The sequence below is a fragment of the Carcharhinus amblyrhynchos genome, chromosome 6, assembly GCF_965287045.1.
Source record: "Carcharhinus amblyrhynchos chromosome 6, sCarAmb.v2.hapA, whole genome shotgun sequence".
Taxonomy (NCBI): Eukaryota; Metazoa; Chordata; class Chondrichthyes; order Carcharhiniformes; family Carcharhinidae; genus Carcharhinus; species Carcharhinus amblyrhynchos.
This window is the reverse complement of record NC_137329.1, coordinates 52,292,778-52,315,362: the sequence shown is the minus strand read 5'-3', so window position 1 is coordinate 52,315,362 and position 22,585 is coordinate 52,292,778. Positions and strand designations below refer to the sequence as shown.

Here is a 22,585-nt window from a genome sequence, read left to right as displayed (position 1 = left end):
TTTAGCTGCTTCCAACAGTCCCCTTTGCAGTGGTCTTGGTTTGGACTATTGCTGGATAAAGTTGGCTACACTTGGCACCCATGTCTCTGAATCATAAGGTTTTGGGTTCAAGTTGTTGAATTATACTTATAAACCAGTGCAGTAGTGAGGGAGTGCTGCACTGTCAGAGATGCCATCCTTCGATGAGATATTAAGCTGAATCCCCAGCTGTTGGACTGGGTGGATGTAAAAGACCCGATGGCATCAGTTCAAAGAAGAACAGGAAAGTAAGATATCACTGGTGTCTTGGTCAATATGTATTTCTCAATTGATGTTACAAGAGATAGATTATCTGATCATTATCAAACACTGAGTGCATATGGAATGCACATTGCTGCTTTCAACAGTGACTGCACTTCTAAAAGTACTTCATTGGCTATAAAGCACTTTGAAACACTTAGCTTTATAAATGCAACCTGGTTGGTGGTTGGTAATGGAAAACACAAATTCTGATTGCTATTTCTGGCAACATCAATATGCTAAAAAAAACTCTTTCACTCAGATAGGTTTCATATCTTCATGGCCCATGGTACCACAGAAAATTGAGGTCTTTCACATAGTCACTGTTGTTATGCACGTAATTACGCACAGCAAGTTCTCTCAGAGATAAACAGCCACTTAATTGTTTTGGTATGGCTGAATAAGAGATATTATTGACCAAAAAACTGGGGAAGCTCTAAGCTTCTGCAGGACTGTTGGTGCAAACACCGCCTACTTTCTTTGGCAGTTAAGGTGACAAGATCTGGAGAGAAAACTGGCCAGTGGAGTTGCAGTGTTCCAAGCCAGTTTTCTCACTACAACTGACACTCTGCCAAATTCTCAAAATATTCTGCCCATTATCTAAGAAGCCTTGGTAACTTGCTACAGTGAATTTTCTAGATGGTACACATTGCTGCTACTGTGCACTAATGGTGAAGGAAATGAATACTTATTGTGGTCAATGGAGTGTCAATCACGCAGGCCACTTTTCCTGGATGGTGTGAAGCTTTCTGATGTTTTTAGAGCTGTACTCATCCAAACAAGTGGAGGGAATTCCGTTATACTCCTAATTTATGCCTTGTAGATGGTGGACAGGCTTTGGGGGAGTCAGGAGGTGAGTTACTCAGTGCAAGACTCCGAGTCTCTGACCCATTCTTGTAATCACCATATTTATATGGCTAGTCCAATTCAGTTTCTGGTCAATGGTAACCCCAGAATGTTGATAGTGGGGGATTCAGCAATGGTAATGCCATTGAATGTCAAAGGGCCATGGTTACATTCTTTATTGTTGGAGATTGACATTGCCTAGCATTTGTGTGATACAAATGATACTTGCCATTTATCAGCCCAAGCCTGAATATTGTCCAAGTCCTTCTGCATAAGGACATGGACTGCTTCAGTGTTTGAGGAGTCGTGAATGATGCTGAACATTGTATGATCATTTGTGAACATCCCCTGACATTATTTGGTGGGGGGGGGAGGGGGGTATCATTGATGAGACAGCTGAAGATTGTTGGACCTAGGATGCACCGAGGAGCTCCTGTAGCTACATTTAATGACTGAGATGATTGACCTTCAACAACCACAACCATCTTCCTTTGTGCTAGGAATGACTCCAACCAGTGGAGGGTTTTGATCCCGATTCCCATTGACTTCAGTTTGTCCAGGTCTCATTGATGCCACACTTGGTCAAATGCTGCCTTGATGTTAAGCATAGTCATTCTCACTTCATCCCCCTGGAGTTCAGCTCTGTTGCACTTCAGCTGTAATGAGGGCAGGAGCTGAGTGGCCTAACTGGAACTCAAACTGAGTGTCAGTGAGCAGGTTATTTCTAAGTGTCACTTTCCCTCGTTTTGCTTACGATTAAGAGTAGACTGATGGGACAGTAATTGGCCAGGTTTCATTTGTCCTGCTTTTTGTGCAGGGACATACCTGGACAATTTTCCATACTGCTGAATAGATGCCAGTGCATCAGTGAAACAGCATGACTAGAGGCATGGCTAGGTTGGGGAGTACAAGTCTATAGTAACATTGCCAGAATGTTGTCAAGGCCCATAGTCTTTGCAGTATTCAGTGCCTCCAAACATATCTTGCTATCACGTGGACTGAATCAAATCGGCTGAAGACACATCTGGGGATATCAGGAGGAGACCAAGATGGATCATCCACTTGGCATTTCTGAATGCAGATGGCTGCAAATGCTTCAGCCTTACCTTTTGCAATGTATTGGGCTCTCCCATCATTGTGAATAGGGACATATGTAGAGTCTCCTCTTCCATCGAGTTGTTTAACTGTCCTTCACCATTCATGACTGGATGTGGCAGGACTGCAGAGTTAACCGTGATCCACCAATTGTGGATCACTTAGCTCTAGCGCTTGCTGCTTTCACTGCTTGTCATGCAAGTTCCTGGAATGCCCTCCTGCAAACTTCATTGAATCAGGGTTGATTCCTGGCTTGATGGTAATGGTAGAGTGGGGGACATGTTGGGCTACAGATTGTGGCTGCTGCTCTTGGCCCACAGGGTGTCATGGATGCCCAGTTTTGATTTGCTAGTTCTGTTCAAAACTATTTAGCACGGCGTTTGTACCACACAACATAAAGCAAAAAAAAATTTTAAAGTTTATTTATTAATCACAAGTAAGGCTTACATTAACGCTGTAATGAAGTGAAACTGTGAAATTCCCCTAGTTGTTCGGGTCAATGCACCTAACCAGACGTCTTTCAGAATGTGGGAGAAAACCAGAGCACCCGGAGGAAACCCACGCAGACATGGGGAGTATGTGCAAACTGCACACAGACAGTGACCCAAGCCAGGAATCGAACCCGGGTCCCTGGCGCTGTGCTAACCGCTGTGCCAACATGCCACCCCCAATGGATGGTATCCTCAATGTGAAGAAAGGCTTTAGTCTCCTCAAAGACTTTACGGTGGTCACTCCTACCAATACTGTCACGGACAGATGCATCTGTGACAGGTAGATTGGAGAAGGTGAGGTCAAGTTGATTTTTCCCTCTTGATGGTTACCTCACTACCTGCCAAGGATATAGTCTGGCAGCAATGGCCTTACGACACAGCCAGCTCCGTCAGTAGTGGTACTAATTCTTGGTGATGTACATTAAGCACACCACCCAGAGAATATTCAATGCACTAGGCGCCTGCAGTGCTTCCTCACAATGATGTTCAACATGGAGAAATACTGACTCATCAGGTGAGGGGGGATAGTACATGTTAATATGTGGAAGGTTTCCTTGCCCATTTTTGACCTGTTGTCATGAAATTTCACGGGGTCGAGAGTCGATCTCAAGGGCTCCCAAGTAACTCCCTCCCATCTGTGCTGTCACCTCTGATGGGTAGGTCCTACCCCACGGACAGGGATGATGATGGTTGTTTCTGGGACTTTATCTGTAAGTATGACTATGTCAGGCTGCTGCTTGATTAGTCTGTGAGACAACTCTCCCAATTTTGACACAAGCCCCCAGACGTTAGTGAGATGGACTTTGCAAGAGCAATAGGGCTGTTTGCCATTGTTTCTGGGGCCAAGGTCAATGTCAGGCGGTCCATCCGATTTCATTCCTTTTCAACTTTATATTAGCTTGATACAACTGAGTGGCTTGTTAGGCCAGTTCAGAGGGCGATCAAGTCATTGCTGTGATCTGGAGTAGGCCAGACTGGGTGAGGAAAGCAGATTTCTTTTCCTAAAGGACATCAGTAAACCAGATGGGTTTTGTTTAAAGCACAAACAACAATAGTTCTGTGGTCACCATTGGACAAGCTTGTAATTCTAGATTTATTAATTGAATTGAAATTTCACCAGATGCAGTGGTGGGATTTAAATTCCTGGAGCATTTGCCTGGGCCTCAGGATTATTTGTCTGGTGACAGGACCACTACACCACCACCTCCCCAACAGACAAATAACTGAATTCTTCTTTTTTTAATAATAATTTCTTAAATAATTGAGTTTGTGTCTATACGTGCCCTGTTTGTAAACTGAACTCTTCACTCACCAGATGAAGGGGAAGTGCTCCAAAAGCTTGTGCTACCAAATGAACCTGTTGGATTTTAACCTGGTGTTGAGACTACTTATTGTTCTTTCTTTAAGTTGGCATTTTATCACTTAAATTAAAATGGCCTCTCCTTGTTCACCCTGACTACACACCAAAAGGTAATCATGTAAAAGAGGAGCAGCTTGTTTTCTGAAATATACTTATGTGATATACTGCTCATACATAGATATCTTTGCTATGTTTCGCCAATCTTGCTATTAGATAATTGACAAAAAATTACCACCCTGATGTTTGGCTCATCCAAAAGACAAAACAATCAATTTGATTGCATATGTGTAAAATCATAGAAACCCTACAGTGCAGGAGGCCATTCTGCTCATTGAGTCTGCACCAACTCTCCAATAGAGCATCCCACCCAAATCCTATCCTCATATGTATTTACCCTGCTAATTCCCCTAACCTACATATTTTTGAACACTAAGGGGCAATTTAGCATGGGCAATGCACTTAACTCGCACAGCTTTGGACTGTGGAAGATTTAAGAGTTTTAATAGAAAACGAGATTAGAGACAAGGCTGACTCTTGAATCTATTGTATTGCTTTGAACATCAATGAAGAACGGTGTTTGAAAATGTCATGAAAATCCACTGGAGCGTGCCATTCCAAATCCTGACCGAAGATCCTACAATAGATCCTCTGAGACTCAAAGCAACAGCAATTGTGATGGGAATGCTATATCAGGATCAGCCTCACAAAAATTAGGTACAGCCTTTGTTGGAAGCTATTACTCTTCTTAATTAATTCATCCCATTTTCTCAGAAGTTGCAACTGCTTCATTATTTACAAAAAAAAGTTCCATTTCTAATTAATTTAAATTCCGGATTAAGTTTTCTTGCCGCCTGTGAAATTTATTCAGAGACTGTCTTGCCAAGGCGTGACGTGTAAATTCAATCTAGTGGGAGTGAGACAGCACACACTGCTACATCAATGCACAATATAATCTACTGTGGCATTAAGGCATAATCCCTGTCTGATGTGGAAATGCTCAGCAGAAATTGCGTCATATAAACTGGAATGCATTTGGTTTGCTGCAGCAGAAAGCTAATTTTAGACCATGCCATTATACCATCAAACAAATTTATTCCGACTGATGGCTCATTTCTAGCGAGAAAATTTAAAACAACAAAAAAAAATTTCAGCAAATCAATTGCAGAAGTCCCACTGAAGCTAGACTGCATCATCCAAGATATTAAGTTTAAGCTTATTTATTAGTGTCACAAGTAAACTTGCATTAACACTGCAATGAAGTTGCTGTGAAAATGCCCGAGTCGCCACACTCTGACAGCTGTTTGGTACACCGAGGGAGAATTTAGCATGACCACCACATCTAACCAGCATGTCTTTTAGACTGTGGGAGGAAACTGGACCACCCAGAAGAAACCCATACAGACATGGTGAGAACGTGCAGACTCCACACAGACGATGATCCAAGCCGGGAATCAAACCTGGGTCCCTGGCACTGTTGGGCAGCAGTACTAACCACTATGCTGCCCATATTAGTAATGAAATCAACAACTGACAGGGTGAACTTCCAGTTTATTGACTAGTCTATTATCAAATCTTTGCCATTTGCTTTCTTATCATACAAGGTAGTAAGAGGAGTAACATCACTTAATATTCTGTGGGGAATGAAACGTTTCATCATGAGTTATGGGACTGCAGACCCGCAGCAATGTAGATGCCTCTTAATTGCCTTCTGAAAAGGCCAAGCAAGGCACTCGGTCGTCACCACCACCTTCTTAAGGGCCAGTGACAGCCACATCCTATGAATGAGTAAATATAATCAGTGTAGACCTGCTGGAAAATTTTTAATTGTGACACCGCAGGACACTGGTTTCTCAATAGGTTCCACTTTCTTAGTGAAAACTGAAAAAGGCAGATGATAAGTCTAGCTCGTTAAACCTGGATAGTATTAGGAAGCAAAGCATGTTTGTGCAGAAACACTTTTCATGGTCAAAGCATGTGGTTAGGATCGGGCCAACATTTCCCCCCTGGAGCAAGCCAGATAATTACCCAGAAAATGCATAATAAATTTTTAAAATACTGGCTACCTCGATTGCCCCATAATGGCTAAATTATACAGTTATAGTCTTCCACCAAACTGAGATGCTTCAAACTTGGAAGGGGTTTGGTGGGGGGAACTACATACGAATATTCAATGTTTTTCTTTAATATGAACAAATGAAATACACTCACCTGACAACTGGCTGTGTCTGTACACTGACATAGGTGGCACAGTGGTTAGCACCAATGCCTCACAATGCCAGAGACCTGGGTTCAATTCCCAGCTTGGTCACTGTCTGTGTGGAGTTTGCACATTCTCCCTGTGTCTGTGTGGGATTCCCCTTGGTGCTCTGGTTTCATCCCACAGTCCAAAGATGTGTAGAAATACCAATTAAGATTGAACACAATAAATGATTACTGTTTCAGTAATCCATCATTCTAATCTACCTTTCATAGAGCTATCCCCAAATGATAGTATGGAATCAGTCACTGAAATAATCAGGATAATCATTTATATTGCAGTAATCTTTTCACTTTTTCCATTGTTTTGAAAAAGAAACTGACAGTAAAAGGATGAAGATTAATTTCTACACATCAGTAGCGTCTATACTACACAATCTGTAACACCCACTGCAAGGCTACCAAAATTGCATAGCTTTCATAATTGGTGTGAAGTCATTTCAATTCCTGAGTTTACTACTTTGCTCCATAAATTATTTTTATAATACATGAAAACCTCCTGAAATAAATACACACACTTACACCATCTCAGTTAATTTATACAGGCCATTTCAATTTTTACTTTTTAGCTTCCTTTTTGGCACCCCGCTGGCTCGCTAATTGTTCAATTTTCTTCCCTAGTTTTCTCTGCAGATGGGCTTTCTTCACTGGATCTAATGAGTGGTCTTTATTCCCACTGCCTGCATACAGAATACCTTCTCTGCTGATGAGTTTTCGGGCATGAGCTTTGGCACTTCCACCACAGCCATGAACCTAGAAGAGGAAAAAGGCACAATTATTCATGATAACAAAGGTGCAATCTGCTGAATAAATCAAGAACGAATATCATCAGATGCACACAGACAAAACAGGTGGCTGTCCACATTTTAAATGCAATGCCAATTAATAACATGAGCAAGACCAGGTTCAAAGCTTGTTTGAAAGGGAATTGGAAGGTAGTTGAGATAAATGATTTTAAATGGCAGTGGTGAGGTAACTCCAAGATTGGATTTTTAAAAGCCTATGGGTTTTTAGGACGAAAGAGAGAGGGTGACAAAAGGTCTCACAGTCCTTCCAGTATGTTAAGCATCCACTCTCTTGACCACTGTACATTAGGGTGGCAATGTGTACCTACTACATGATTCACTGCACTAGTTTGGCAAGGCTTCTTCAACAGCATCTCCCAAACACGCAGGTTTTACATCTAGAAAGAAAAGTGCAGCAGGTGCATGGGAACACCACCAACTCCAACTCACACACCAACTGAACTTGGAAAAGTATCATAATTTCTTCATCATTGCAGGGTCAAAATCCTGGAACTCCCTAACAGCACTGTGAGAGTACCTCCATCACACAGACTGCACCCATTCAAGAAAGGAGCCTTTCCAAGGGTAAATTTGGAATGGGTAATAAATGCTGACATTGCAAATGATACTGAAATGGCCAAAGCGATCTTTCATTCAAAAAAAAACTAAGATCCCTGGGTAAAAATACATTAAACAGAAGTCTTTATTTTAGTAAAGCATAGAGTGTTCCAGCATCTAGATCCATCCAGTCTCTTCAGTATTCCTATCAACAATTTCATGCTAAACATTGTTGAATTAACTGAATTAGCATTTGCTTTCTCTCTGCACAGCTCTTACCTCTGGGACGTGATGGCTGAGACAGTAGTGTTTGTTACAGTGAATGCAGTGCTGTCCCAGGGTGACAATACTTCCTTTGCACTTTAAGAAAGCACAAACGCTGTTCGCCTTTATTGACGCAGCAATAAGCGCATCAAAATCCTCTTCTGTACCACTTGCAGCAGCATCTTTAGTTGAGGCTTTCCCTGTTAAACAAGCAATTAGAGCAATGTTTCATCCCACCTTATCTAAACTGAAACGGTTGGAAATCCAATAACCAATTCATTACAGGTCCATTACCAAGTTCCTACACAGTGGCACAATGACTCTTCACATCACAGGGCTGTCCGATTAATAAAAACGGTTCAAGCGTAACCATTTCAGTGCACTGAGGAAACTTTGCAATCATGCAATGCTCAATAATTTTAATTGCAGCTGAAACAGCTCTGCACCTTCTTTCTTAACTCAAGACACAGATTAATGGAATGAAACAAGTTCCTTTTAATTATGATGCTCTGTGCCAAGTAGTTTTGTAATTGAAGTAATATAAAATTACGTGCTATTGTGTTTTATCCCAAAATATACAGACATAGTAATAACAACAATTGCTGCAACAATATTTTTACGGAATCTGCATTGGACAAACTCCAGGTTTCTTGCTGTTTCTATTTTTCATTCAAAGGGACCGCTTTTAGCAAAGTTAATTTAAGGTTTAAATAGATTTGACGAAGCACCTTGAAATAAACATATAAACTACAAAGAAAAATGGTTTCCAAACACCAGATAAAGCTTTTGGGAAACCATTAATTTCTCACAACAAAGAATCAATAACAGAATTGTAAGACATCTCAAACTCTTTGGAGTAAGCTTTCACTTAAGTTGTGGCTGCAGGAATCAATGTTAAAGCCAGAGTAAAGATTCCTCCAGATACTCAGAGTTGAGGAGGAACTTCTTCACTCAAAGGGTGGTGAATCGCTGGAATTCTCTGCCAATTGAACTGGTGGAGGCTACCTAGCTGAATATATTTAAGTCACGGATAGATAGGTTTCTGATAGACAAGGGAATTAAGGGTTATGGGGAGAAAGCGGGAAAGTGGAACTGATCCACTTCAAATCAGCCATGATCTTATTGAATGGCGGGGCAGGCGCGAAGGGCTAGATGGCCTACTCCTGCTCCTATTTCTTATGTTCTTATGTACTCCTCACCCAAAAAAAAATACGTTTTGAATTTCTGTAGCATAAGGGTGCAGAACTGTGCATTGCTAGCTAAAATAACTCGTAAAATAAAATGTCACTAAATATAAAATTAATACAATACACAAATTAAATACTTACAAAAAGATAGGAGGCATACCTGTTCAGTACACAGCACTTTTAGATTGAGCAGTTTCCACCTAGTGGGGGAAGTTGCTCAGTGCAGTTAACAGTGACCTACATTGACTAACATTTGTCACTAGATATAGACCGGGATTTAGTGAGTGTTCACGAGTGCAGCCAGAGGCAAAAGTCAGGAGCCAGCAAAGAATAGGCACCGAGGGCTAATGGCAAAGCAGGGGAGGAGAACAGATTAGTCTGTGGTCAACGGAAGGCGAAAGGTAGTGACAGATCAAATGAAAGTCATTTGTACAGGAGGAGGAAAATTGGATACTAAAACAAACTTAAACGCTTTGTATCTGAATGCCCAAAGCATCTGGAATAAAATTAATGAATAACAGCACAAATTGAGACAAATGACAATGATTTAAGGGTGATTACTGAGACATGATTTCAGGGAAACCAGGTTTAAGAATTGAATGTTCATTTCAGAAGGACTGGCAGGAAGGAAAAGGAAGTGCTGTAACTTTGTTAGTTAAGGAAGAGATCAGTACCGTAATGAGAAATAATATAGACAGGTAAGAGTCCAAGACACAGAATCAGTCTGGACAGAAATAAGCAGTGGCAAGGGGAGTAAACTATTGGACCCAAACAGTAATTTAGCAGTGGGACACCACATAAACCAAGAAATACTGGAGGCTTGCAAGAATAGTACAGCAATATTCATTGATGATTTTTGACATATTGATTGGAAAAATCAAATTGCTAAGGGCAGCTCTGAGGGAGAGTCCACTGAATGTATTAGAGATTTGTTTTTTTAGAGCAATATGTTGTGGAATCAACCACGGAACAGGCTGTTCTAGATTTGGTATTATATAATGAGGTAGGGCAAATAAATGATCTCATAGTTAAGAATCCTCCAGAGAAGGGCAATCATAGTATGCAAAACTTCAAATTCAGTTTGAGGGCAAGAAGCTGGAGTATTGTTGTGAAGTGTTGCTGCTACTGTACAGAGAGACCACACTTAAAATATTGTGTACAGTTTTGGTTGCCTTACTCAAGAAGGGATGTAGTTGCACTGGAGATGATTCAGAGGAGGTTCGCTAGATTGATTCCAGAGATACGGGGTTTGTCTTGAGAGACTGGACAGTTTAAGCCTATACTCCCTGGAGTTTGTAAGAATGGGAGGAGATGAAGTGACAAGATGATAAGGGGGATTAACAAAGTAGGCGAGGAGGGGATGCTTTCTTCTGGAGAGCAATCTAGAACAAAAGATCATAGTTTAAGGATAAGGGACTGCAGATTTAAGACAGAAATGAGGAGAAATTACTTCTCTCAAAGAGTCATGAATCTGTGAAATTCACTACCCTAGTGTGTGGTGGATCCAGGGACATTGAGTAAATTTAAGGACGAGGTGGACAGATTTTTAATTAGTAAGGGCTACGGTGAACGAACAGGAAAATGGAGTTGGGATCAGCCATGATCGTATTAAATGGCAAAGCAGGCTTGAGGAGCTGAATTGCCTACTCTTGCTCCTAGTTCTTATGGTTCATATGGAGAAGGGGGAAAAAGGGAATGGTAGGGGGAAAGCCAATGTGGGGTGGGGTGGGTGAGAGGCTGAGGTGTGGGTGAGAGGCAAGGAAGAGTGGGTAAGGGGCAAGGCCAGGGTTGGCAAGGCTGGAGGAAGGAGGACTGACGGCCAGGGTTAGATTTACCGTGCTCTGGCGCAGGATCCCCAAACAATGAGGGGGAGGGGGGGAACCCAAAATGAATGAGGTTCAAAAATTTGCTCCTTTTAATTCTCAGACCAAAACAGAATTTGCTCCTCCTCAACCTTCCCACAAACAACCTGAGGTCTCTGAGTATCAACATTCCAGACTTTCCCAGGCATTCATGACTGACTGACTGATCTGCTATTTGAAAATGTGGTGAAGTTGTACAATTGCGGGCTGATTTCTCCATGCATTTGCTGCTGACAGGTTGATACCTCCCTAGTGAGCATGTGATTGGCTAAATGGCTTCACTCATGGTTTTCAAGGGCAGACTTGTTGGAAAGTGAAACACTCTCCCAGCTTGTGACCCTGTTTGACTCTTCCACAGGGAATCTTGACTCCCACCTTTCCTCGATCTTGTCCTATATTCCAGACTAGAATATTTGAGATTTCCTTGGGCTGGAACATTTGGGCAAAATTGAAGCTTTCAGCCAGCCAGAAATGAAGTAAGATTGAAAGTTAGCTTTGTCTGGAGCAAATGGCAAGATGAGCATTGGTCATTGTGGTATGAACGAATCCTCTTTCCCAAGGATCGGGGGTAGAAAAAGAGGTGGTGGCAGCAGATAAATGTCAAATTGTGTGGATTGAACAGTAGATAGGTTTAAGAAATTAGAATCGCTATCTGCCTTCTGCTTGGGAATCAAGCGCTTTGAAGAATTGCATTCTCAGCTATTCATGTACACTTGTGAGTGCACAGGCCCAGTTTCCGCTGAATAATTGTTTAAAGCTGATCTAAAAGGGAGGGATTAAATTTGCAGGCATCTCATTGAGAAACTGGGGACAGGCTCTTTAACCCTCCCAAGCAGCAGATTTCATTCTTACAGACAGAATACAAGTGTCCATCAAAGCGATTCTCTACTCCACCTTTAATCTTCCCAGTGTTGAGAAAACCACACTGTGAGCAGCAAGCACAGTATACTGAGGAAGGAGAAGGGCTAGTAAGTCCCTTTCTCATCGAAGTGTTCGGGAACCTGAAAGATGGAAGGGCAAGAGGTGAAAGGACTGGGGTCGTATTGCCTGCAATCAAACAGGAAGGGAACAGGTGTTAGAGATGAGGGAGCAGTGGACCAGGGTGTTATGGTGGAAATGGTCACTTCGGAATGTTGAAGGGTGAGGAGGGAGAGATATGTTTGAGGGTGGAATTGCGGTAAAGGTAGCAGAAAAGGCCATCAAATACAGAGACTTGTAGGGTGGATGATGATAATAAATAGATCTCCTGTTTAATTTGGGTGGGAATTTTAAATATTTCTTGCCAAGCTATGGGTGCATCAGTTGGAGCTGGCTCAGGAAACAAATCCTTCTGAGACAAGTTTCTGATCAAAGAATGTTATGAGAAAACTACATATGTCTGTATTTTCTTCGAAAAAAATCGCAAATTGTGGCGCTGGATTGAGGGGCTCTTTTTGAGAAAGTGAATCTGAGGATGTCTCCAAGAGAAAAGTTTGGAGAGGATCTTATTCAGAACTGCTCTGAGGTGAGTAATGAGACTGAGATCTCATTTAGAAAAGCTTCTGAGAGTTTCCATTCACTGAGTCATCTCTGGGATCTTATTGAGAAAGCAGATCAAAGAGTAGTGTTTGGGTGCAAAGCGTTCTCATTAAGTGAATAAATGAGGAAAGTGTTTTGTGTTTAAAAAGATTATTGTGTGTAAATGTGGATTATTGAGAAAGCAGGCCCAAAAAGATTTGAGGCAAGTGAGTGGAGGAATCACTGAGCAGATTGAAGGGGAACATATTGAGTGAGTAGGTTTGAGGGGATCACATTCAAGAAATAAACCAAATAAAAACACTGAATTGTGCTGGTTAATCGCATACAGTAAAGGCAAGTCCATGTTTGCTCACCTCGCAAAACCATCTTTACCATCATTCAGACAAGAGGCAAGCGTGGATTTCAGCAAGGCAACTATTTATACAGACATGTTTTCACAAGGGAAGAAGCACTGGTAAATTTGTGAATTTTTTTGGCTTCGATTTTGGAATCCCATTAACTGTAAATCCACCACTAGTGAGGCAAAGGTGGAAGGACTGACAAGTCGTGTGAGCAGAGAGGCTACAGAAGGGGAAGTTAAATGACAGTGAAGTGAAAATGGCAATGTTAATCAGGTACACTATTAAGAATGTTAAAGTGAACCAATGTTAACTAGCTGATTTTAAGTGAGGACTTACTGCGTTGGAATCCTTCCATAACTAAGCTTTGACAAAGGGTCATCTGGACTCAAAATGTCAGCTCTTTTCTCTCCTTATAGATGCTGCTAGATCTGCTGAGATTTTCCAGCATTTTCTCTTTTGGTTCCTTCCACAACTACCGGTCCAACCCAGCTCTCACAGGAATTAGGGCTCTCATCTAATAATCAACGCTGTCACTTTAACATACATTTTTAAAAAATCAGTAACTCTTGACTTTTGAATTTTAAAAACAGTAGCACGTACCCTTTTCTGCAGGTTTCTTATTTTTAGATTTCAAAGAAACAGAAGTGCTGGACTGCTGCTTCTGTCTTGCCTTTTCCTCTCGCTTAGCTTGCTCCCGCTGCATCCTTTCCAGATACAAAGTCTTTAAATCCACCTTTGACTGAGAAACACAAGGGATATGGTCTTGCGGCCCGTCCATTTCAGGAAGAGCCCGTTCTTTTGCTTTTTCCTGGGGAATCTGTAGGGCAAGATCACTGGATTTCTGGGTCACTTCTGGACTCTTTTGGTCCAGTTGGCCATCAAATTGGTTTTGTGCTTCCAAAATACCTGACTTGGCTACGACAATAAAGCGGTCTTTGCCTTCACCAGTGCTAAAATGCTGAAGTCCAAGCTCTTCCGCTATCTGGTGGACTAACAACCGATCATGAGAATTCAAAGAAGTTGGGAATTCAAACTTGGTCCTTGCACTATCCTCGATAAATCGCATTATTTGTTCCTTAAGTTTCTCAGAGTTATCTTTTACAACACTAGTTTTGGTGGCTTGGTTTAATATTCCAGCACTAGCATCCTCTTTCTCAACTGAGTCACTACTGGTATTTGCAGCCTTCTTTTTACAAGCAGGCTTTTGAGTGAATTGGTTTCGTGTCTCTTTGTGTATTTTTGCCAACATTACATTCCTGTCACTGGTTGAGCTGCCATTATTTTTGCATGCTGCTGAAGAGTCTTTTGTTCTCCTTTGCTCAGCCTGAGGGGTTGGCCGGGAGTAGTTTTCGGACACAATGTCGTCACAGTACTCAAACGCAGTCCGCATTTCCCCATGTTCAGTCATGTAGTCAACCAAGGATTTCAAAAACAGATGCGTGCTGACAGTGCGTGTGTCACAGACCACCATCAAGTGGCGACGCGCACGAGTAACTGCCACATTTATTCTTCGGTCTTCAGCCAAGAAGCCCACCTCACCTGGACAACAGGATTCAAAATGTGATTAAACTGAACAAAATGATTTGCCAGTGAGACAATGAGGCTAAAATCGGTCTTGGCTAGATGTACTAAATGGATGGTTTTGCTTGGATTGCAAGATATACATCCCATTTGATATTCAATTCTCTCAAAGTTAATAGAACTGAAAATAGTAAAGAATATACAACAGGTAGTTGATGTGATACCAGGTTGATATGAAAACCATAAATTTTGTGCTACAGCCCAAGACAATTTCTACCCCATTAAATTTTAATTATTTATCAGGGGATGATTTGGAAGGGCTCAAAGTGAGACATATTTACATTGCAGAATTTCTACTTTATATTCTTGATAAACAGGTCCAGTTTGGGTGAGGGATTAAGACCAAAGACTGCATGCACGTCTGGATATACAAGTTCTTCTATTTTGACCGTTACTGTAGTTCCTGCTTTCCTCAACTTAAGATATCAGGGCAGTTCAGCAGCAGATAGGGGGACTAGAGGTTGGGGTATACTAGTCAGGCAGAGAGGATGTAAAGTTACTTAAACAACAAAGAGAGATGCAACAATGACAAACAAATACCAACAATCAACACAGTTCTGTTGTGCCTCTCCTGAATGGCGCCAGAACACACCGATTGTTGTCTAGAATTGTCGCTTACTAATTGCAAGTTGTAATAACTGAATTTTACCTCTCAAGTGAAGGCCAAATACCATACAAGACATAGAATTGCAGGTGGATACAGCAAAGGAGGCTGTCATTTCTCCCAGCTATCCATTTAGTACCAAACTCCTCACTTATTCTCCACAGCCCTGCAAACATTTACTTTTAAAATGAAAATGGCTATATGCTTGAAGAGTTACTATTGAATTTGCTTCCACCACCATTTCAGGCTGTGCATTCAAGATTACAACTTACTACACAAAAACAAAACATTTCCCATTTGGTTCTTCTCCAATCATTTTCAAACTGCAAGATCTGGCTATTGACCCTCCTGCCATTAGAAATAGTTTTTTCTTATTTATTCTATCAAAACTCCACATCAATTTTGAATACCTTTATTAAATCTCCAACAGATTGTCCAAGGACATTTCACTAGCTGTCAAATGCAGACTGACTCTCCTTCCATTTTGCTTCGGTTTTCCTCAACCGTAATCCAGAGTGACATTTATTTGTTTCCCTCACCCCTAACCAAAGCTGTGAAGTTTCGTGCTGAGTTATGCCAGTTTAGGTCATATTAAGTCATGCATGACCACAGAAACCTGGACCTAGAACAGTGCAAATGTAATCCACGTAGAAGCCCTTCAGACAGCAGACAAGTAAATTTTCACCCCAGCAGTCTGCATTGACAGGCTACTGAACCACTCAGATCATCATTGCTGGAACCTACAGCTTAAATTGAGAAAATTCTGCAGCTTAATGAATGAACAAGAATAGGACAAATGGAATATAATATGGATAACTGTGAAGTTAGCTACTTTGGTTAGCAGGAACAGAGGTGCAGAGATTTTCCCAAATGGTGAGAGCTTGGGAAGTGTTAGGGGCCCGGATGTCCTTGTTCCAAAGTCACTAAAAGCTAACATGCCGGTGCAGCAAGCAATTAGGGAGGTAAATGATATGTAGGCCTTTATCACAAGAAGATTTGAGTACAGGAGTAAAGATGTCTTGCTTCAATTATATGGAACCTTGTTTGGACCACATCTGAAATATTGTGTACAGTTTCGATCCTCTTACCTGAGGAAGGACACGCTTGCAATAGAGTGTGGCAAAGGTTCACTTGGCTAATGCCTGAGATGACAGGACTGTCCTGTGAGGAGAAATTGAGAAGACTGGGTGTCTAGAGTTAGAAGACTGAGAAATGATCTAATTGAAAGTTATAAATTTCTTAAAGGACTGGACAGTGTCGATGCAGAAATGATGATTCCCCCGGTTGAAAGGTTCAGAACAAGGCATCACAGTCTTGGAAAAAGGAGGAAGTCATAGAGATGAGGAAGACTTTCTTCCCTCAGAGGATAGTGAATCTTTAGAATTCTCAATCCTAGAAGTGTGGAAGCTCAGTTATTGAGAATGTTCAAGTGAGAGATTGATAGATTTCTAGATACTAATAACATCCATGGATTATGGGGATAGTGTGAGAAAATGACATTGAGGTAAATGACCAGCCATGATCTAGTTGAAAGGCAGAGTAGGCTTAAGGGGCTGAATGGCCTACACCTGCTGCGACATCCTATCTTCCTAAAAGCAAACAACAGGTAAGATTTGACTTTTGAAAGAGTTTTAAATTGCATTTCTGCAACAAAAGCTCATGTCGAGATGGTAGCTCCTATCAGCAGTTATTTTTAATCTAATATTCTTTCTTCATAGCCACTGAAATTTATGGGAAATTATATCATACTGAATAAATGTTGGGTTATTTCAGGTACATTTGTGTAATATCTACAACATACACAAATAATTTTTTAAATTATGGACAAGTTCAAATACATTGTTTCCGATAAATGTTAACATTTTTTATTTCTCTCATATTGTTGTTTTCCTGAGGAACAACCCTACGTCTTCAATTAATATTCAGTTTCTCCAGTGAATCAGCAGTGATCAATAATGTGCAGCCATGAGTCGATTTCTGATGGAATAAATAATTCTGACTTATTACTCTGTGCCAGAGCTGGAAACAATGCATTCAAGTTAACTTTGCTCACCAAAAACAAAGTCCAGGAGATTAATTCCACAGTAAGGCACATGAACATTCACATTCACTTTTTTCAATGGTGTATTTGAATCACCAACCAAGTTGCAGATTTAAAAGCAATACAGGTCCAGACCTTTCATTCTCCAGATGACCAGAGAATGGATGTATCCTGGAAGATGTTTAGGGGACCCCTCTCATCCCCACACAAGAACTCTGTGGGAATTGCCAAGGAAGTGTCAATTTCCGATGAGCGAATTTCCCAATTCCCTCCAAAAAAGTCTGCAACTCAAAGTCGGAGACTTCAGACAATTCTTCTTTCATGTACCTAGGAAATGTTAGACTAACAAAGCCTTACCCTTGGGGAACTATACAACTGGCCACCTGCCGACCAGACACCGACACACAGCAGCTCTAGTGCTGTAAAAGGGAGCTTGGCTTAGGTTCCCCGAAGATCTTGCACAACGAGGAAGAACCTCTAGAACAGGTATGCTCCACATTCACAAAGGGGCCAGGTTCAGAAAACCAGATCAGAAATACTGAGCTCCAACACTACGTAAAAAAGTGTGTGGAATCACAATCTGATGGTGATTGCCATTCCAGATGAGAAAACATTAAAGATGTAGTGCAGGGTACAAAGTAGGCCATACTCCTCCCAACATAGGGACATGGATTTTCATGACCTATTATTTCTGGGTGTACATGCATAGTGCAAGCTTTCCCCATTCTCCTTTTTCAACTAATTTCCATTGCGATTGGAGATCACCATGGCACCAGAGTGAGCTCCAAGACTAGTTTCAATTGCCTAAAAATGTTGAAGAAGAATGTTTGATTTATTTTCTCCCAAATGGTCGTGCACATTGATCTATTTCCTTGCTCCTCCCAGAAGATTATTATTTTCTTTGGGTGGGCTGAGGAACACATATAGGAGTACCACGATGCAAAAAGTACTGCATAAATGTGGCACGAACTGGATGAATCAGATGACTGTTTCCTGTTTCTTATCCTTTGTAATTTTCTTCAACTTTTGAAGGCAATGACTCCTTGCTAGGGCACAACTTTGAGGGGCACCTGAGTCAGTTGTGTGAACTTTGACAACAAGAATCAGCAAGTTATTTAACTGTAGGAAGCATTACAACCTAGGCCAATCCAATTCTTATTTTGTGGATGGGAGTTAATATGACCTCAGCCACAATCATATGTTTTCTCTATTCATCCCAAAATATCAATAATAATGAAAGCAATGAGAACAGAGCAGAGAATTCAATTGCTTGCACAACTGGATAGTGGGACTTGGGCTTTCACCATTATTTTGTAGAGAAGCAGAATCAATTTCAATCCTTCAAACACATTACCAGTGAAAGATTTCTCCATACACTTGTATCTAATAAGGTGTGTCTTATTAGATACAATTGTGTCATGAATTGTCTCTTTCAGGCATTCTTTAGTTTTGCATATTTCATCACTTCAATGTGATTTACAGGGGCATAAGAAATAGAAGTAGGCTGTTCAGCACCTCAAACCTGCTCCACGAATCACTTGAGAGAAGAAATCCGTCCTCATCTCTCTTAAATGTTTAATTTAATATTTTAAGGCTGGGTCCCCTACTTCTAAGTTGCCCATCAAGAGATGAATAATCTTCTCAGTATCTACCCTGTGAAGATACCTCAGAATCTTCTATTTTAATAAACTCCAATAAGTATAGGTCCAACCTGCTCAATCTTTTCTCATCAGACAATCCCCTTCAGAGACTGCCATGCCAGAGTGGGAACTCCTGAGCCGCACCAGGTAAAGCATAACACAGAGCTAACTACCGTGGCACAAAACATTATTTTTAATGAGATGGATGGCTGCTATAGCACAATCCAATCTCCTTTTCCTTTCTTCCTGACCTTCCAAAATGTCAAATCCCTTGTGGATTCAGTGCCAGCCTTGATCACATGTTTGCAAACACGTCTCTGTAATGGCTATCATATCTTATCCATTTATTTCTATTTGTGCTACCAATTCTTCCACCTTGATACAAATGCTGTTCGCACTCAGGTAGACACTCTCATTCAGTCTAATTTCCACTATTCCCTACTTTGTGAACTATCCAATGAGCAACATTTTGCATAATTTTTGTAGACTTTTTGTGCCAATCAAAACATGATGCTAAAATCTGAACAAAGACCATATTCAAGAATCTCTCAGTAAATTATTTACACTGGCATCTAGGAGCATCACATTAGTTCAAGAAATACAATACAGCATCAAAAGTCATGTTGGGATCAATTTTTCTTTGACTTAAGGCAATGGATTTCCATAATGGGGTTTAATTCAAATACAAACAGTGAGGAACTCGTACAAATTGCACTGCTTATAGGCAGCTGGCTGTTTAATAGTTGGAAATCCAACAGGACTGCTGCTTCTTAAATGGGCAAAGGGTTGTCCAGCAAATTAGCCAGCAGAAAATGAGAATGGTATCTAGACGTTCATTATATTTTGCTCAGTGTCCCCTCACACCTCTACACAACCTTTCAACATGGCAGAGACTACTCAGTCTTCTTTCAGAAGTCTTTAAGAACAAGTGGATAGCACGCCAAATGAGGGCGTGATGATGCAACATCATTAGGAAAAGGACGTGTAGCTTTGGAGATGGTGAGGCCTGGGAGCCATGCCTAATAGTGATGTTTGGGCAATTTCCATTTCTTTCCTCTTCACTGTTAACTCTCCAACTCACACACTGTGACAATGTTGATCAATATGTATGCTGATGACAATGACTGCACTTCAAAAATATTTCATTCGCTGTAAAATACTTTGCGATATTGTGAGGTTGAGAAGGGCGCAATATAAATGCAAGTTCTTTATTGATTATAGATATGTATAAAGCTCAACTAATACAAAGCAACAAATCCAAAAGTTGCAGATTCCTAATAAATTAATTATTGCCCACCTATTATTCAAGTGATGAGCAGCATCATACCAAATGAAAGGCCAATAACACATACCTGTCCTGTTGGATCTCACAAGTGATAAAACAACAGCCTCCTTTTCTCTTCCTTGAAAACCATCAACGGACTTAATTTCCAGCTCTGGATACCTGCTCGACAACTCTTTCCTTAGGAGTTGCACCTGTTTAACAAACAATTCCCTTTAAGTTCAGCCACAGCTTCTGCATCCAACACCATCATAATTTGGATCATCACTTTTCTAAGTTCCTCTATTCCATCCCTTAACCAAGAAGCCAACCTGTTTCCATCTCTGGGACACCACTCTTCAACCAGGCACCAGGGCACACAGGAACAGTCTAATGGGACTGTTGTCCCGTTATTTTTAACAGAGAAGCATCCAACTTATGATTGTGCCTCTCACATAAAACACAAGCAAGATTGCTATAAAAAAAGGTGTGTCGAAGCTTTTTGTCTTGCACCCATCAGGACACATTGCAAGAATGCCAGTATATGGGGAAAACAACAATTTACACTGTATGAGAAGAGACGAGTGAACTCTGATTAGTAGAGGCATTGCCAATGGAGAATGCACCAGTTATACAACATTTGCTGAATAATCCTCAGAGCGCTAAGGATTAAACTGAAAACCAATTTAAGATTGTCAGTCGGGCTTGCAATGTGGTGCGTTTTTGTGTACTGGAAGCTACATATGTTAAAACACAGGGCCCCACTCTTTACAAACAGAAAGCACATGTATACATATTGCGACAGTTTCCACTAAACAAAATAAGTGACAATTATTAACTGATTTACACCCCAGAGCACTGTCTTTACTAATCAGGGTCAAGCTGCCTGCTTTAAATTTCAAACAATGTTTGGCAGTTATCTGTCAGTCACCATCAGTTGGTGCATTCTCCATGGCAACACTTCAACCAATCGGTCCATTTGCCAACCTATCGGCGTTCTCTTCTCACACAGTATAAATTGTTCTTTTTCTCTTGTACTTGAATTCTTACAAAATTTCCTGATGAATGCAAGATGAAAAAAAACTTCAACATATCTCTTTTTTCAGCAATACTCAAGTTCTGGCCTACCAAATGCCTACTGGCAAGATTGGCTCGAGTCTACACTGACTCTCTGACAGCATATCTTACCCAGGTCCTGTCCCCTGCCTTACCACCATAACCTCACACATTTAACATGGCTAATTCATATAACCTACACATCTTGGGACACTAAAGGGCACTTTTTTTAAAATCATGGCCAATCTACCTAACCTGCACATCTTTGGACTGTAGGAGGAAACCAGAATATTCACAAATCCACGCGGACATGGAGAAAATGTACAAATTCCACACGGTCACCCAAGTCCAGAATTGAACCCAGATCCTTGTGCTGTGAGGCAGCAGTGTTAACCACTGTGCCCAAAAAGATGGACACTATTTTAGAAGCACCACATCCAATAAATTTGACGCAATTGATGTCTTGTCTAGGATTAGTGAATTATTATGGCACATTTTTTCCTAACGTAGCTACAGTGCATAATTTACTGGGTGTAAAACAGTTATGGGACTGGACAACAGACTGAGAAAGCATACAAAGATGTCAAAGATGCTTTGCAGAAGTCTTAAGTATTGGTTCATTTTAATCCGATGCTTGCTTACAATGCTTCGCCATATGAAGTAGGGACAATAATTTCACATACTATTCCTTTGGGAGAAGAGTTACCAGTATCTTTTGCTTCATGCACTCTGACTCGTGCTGAATCTAACTATGCTCAGTTAGGAAAAGAAGCATTGATTATAATTCTTGGCCTATGAAAGTTTTATTATTTACATGGTCATCATTTTACATTATTGGCTGATCATTGACCATTAACTACTGTTTTTGGGCCATATAAAGGCGTACATTGTTCGCTGCTAGCCAATTGCCAAGATGGTCAATGACGTTATCTACACACTCATACCATATCAAGTATTGTCAATCAGAGTTCCACGCTAATGCTCGTGCATTATCAGGCCTACCTTTATCTATTGAGCAGATAATACCAACTAGTTTTGCTAATACGTTTCATTTTTCACTTGCAGATTATTTGCCTGTGACAGCTTCTCAAGTCTGGAGAGTACCATAAATGATCGCTGAATAGGGAAGGTGATGGATATGTTTTGAAAGGAACAATAGTTGGAACACATTATCTGGTTTCAAATCAAGATATGTCAAGAAAGCTTGAGCTGACCATTCAAGGTGGATGTCTGTTTTGGGGATTCTGAGTGATCATTCCTCCTAATATGCATATAGGAGTTCTTGATCAACTACATGACGGACATCCTGGAATAGTCTGGATCTAAACTACACGTCTTTGACACAAAGGGCAATTTTAACATGACCAATCCACCTAACTTGCACATCTTTGGACTGGGGGAGGAAACACATATAGGCATGGATAGAATGGGTAAACTCCACACAGACAATCACCCAAGGCTAGAGTTGAACCCGGGTCGTTGGTGCTGTGAGGTAGCAGTGCCACCATTCCATACCTTCTTCACTCAAGCTGGCTTAAAATGTTGGGTCTATTTACTTTA

The 22,585-nt window shown here is 40.9% G+C and overlaps 1 protein-coding gene across 2 annotated transcripts in view; it reads right to left on the bottom strand.

Annotated features, from left to right (window-relative positions):
- Nucleotides 1-2,663: 2,663 nt before the first annotated feature.
- Nucleotides 2,664-22,585, bottom strand: part of ighmbp2 (immunoglobulin mu DNA binding protein 2) — a 64,809-nt gene continuing 44,887 nt past the window's right edge. For both annotated transcript variants that reach the window (XM_080190461.1, XM_080190460.1), the window contains exons 13-16: nucleotides 20,061-20,184; nucleotides 13,443-14,381; nucleotides 7,950-8,134; nucleotides 2,664-7,080 (exon numbers count right to left, since the gene is read on the bottom strand). In XM_080190461.1, coding sequence (XP_080046587.1) covers nucleotides 6,886-7,080; nucleotides 7,950-8,134; nucleotides 13,443-14,381; nucleotides 20,061-20,184 — 1,443 coding nt within the window. In that variant the 3' untranslated portion in view covers nucleotides 2,664-6,885. The remainder of the gene's footprint in view (nucleotides 7,081-7,949; nucleotides 8,135-13,442; nucleotides 14,382-20,060; nucleotides 20,185-22,585) is intronic.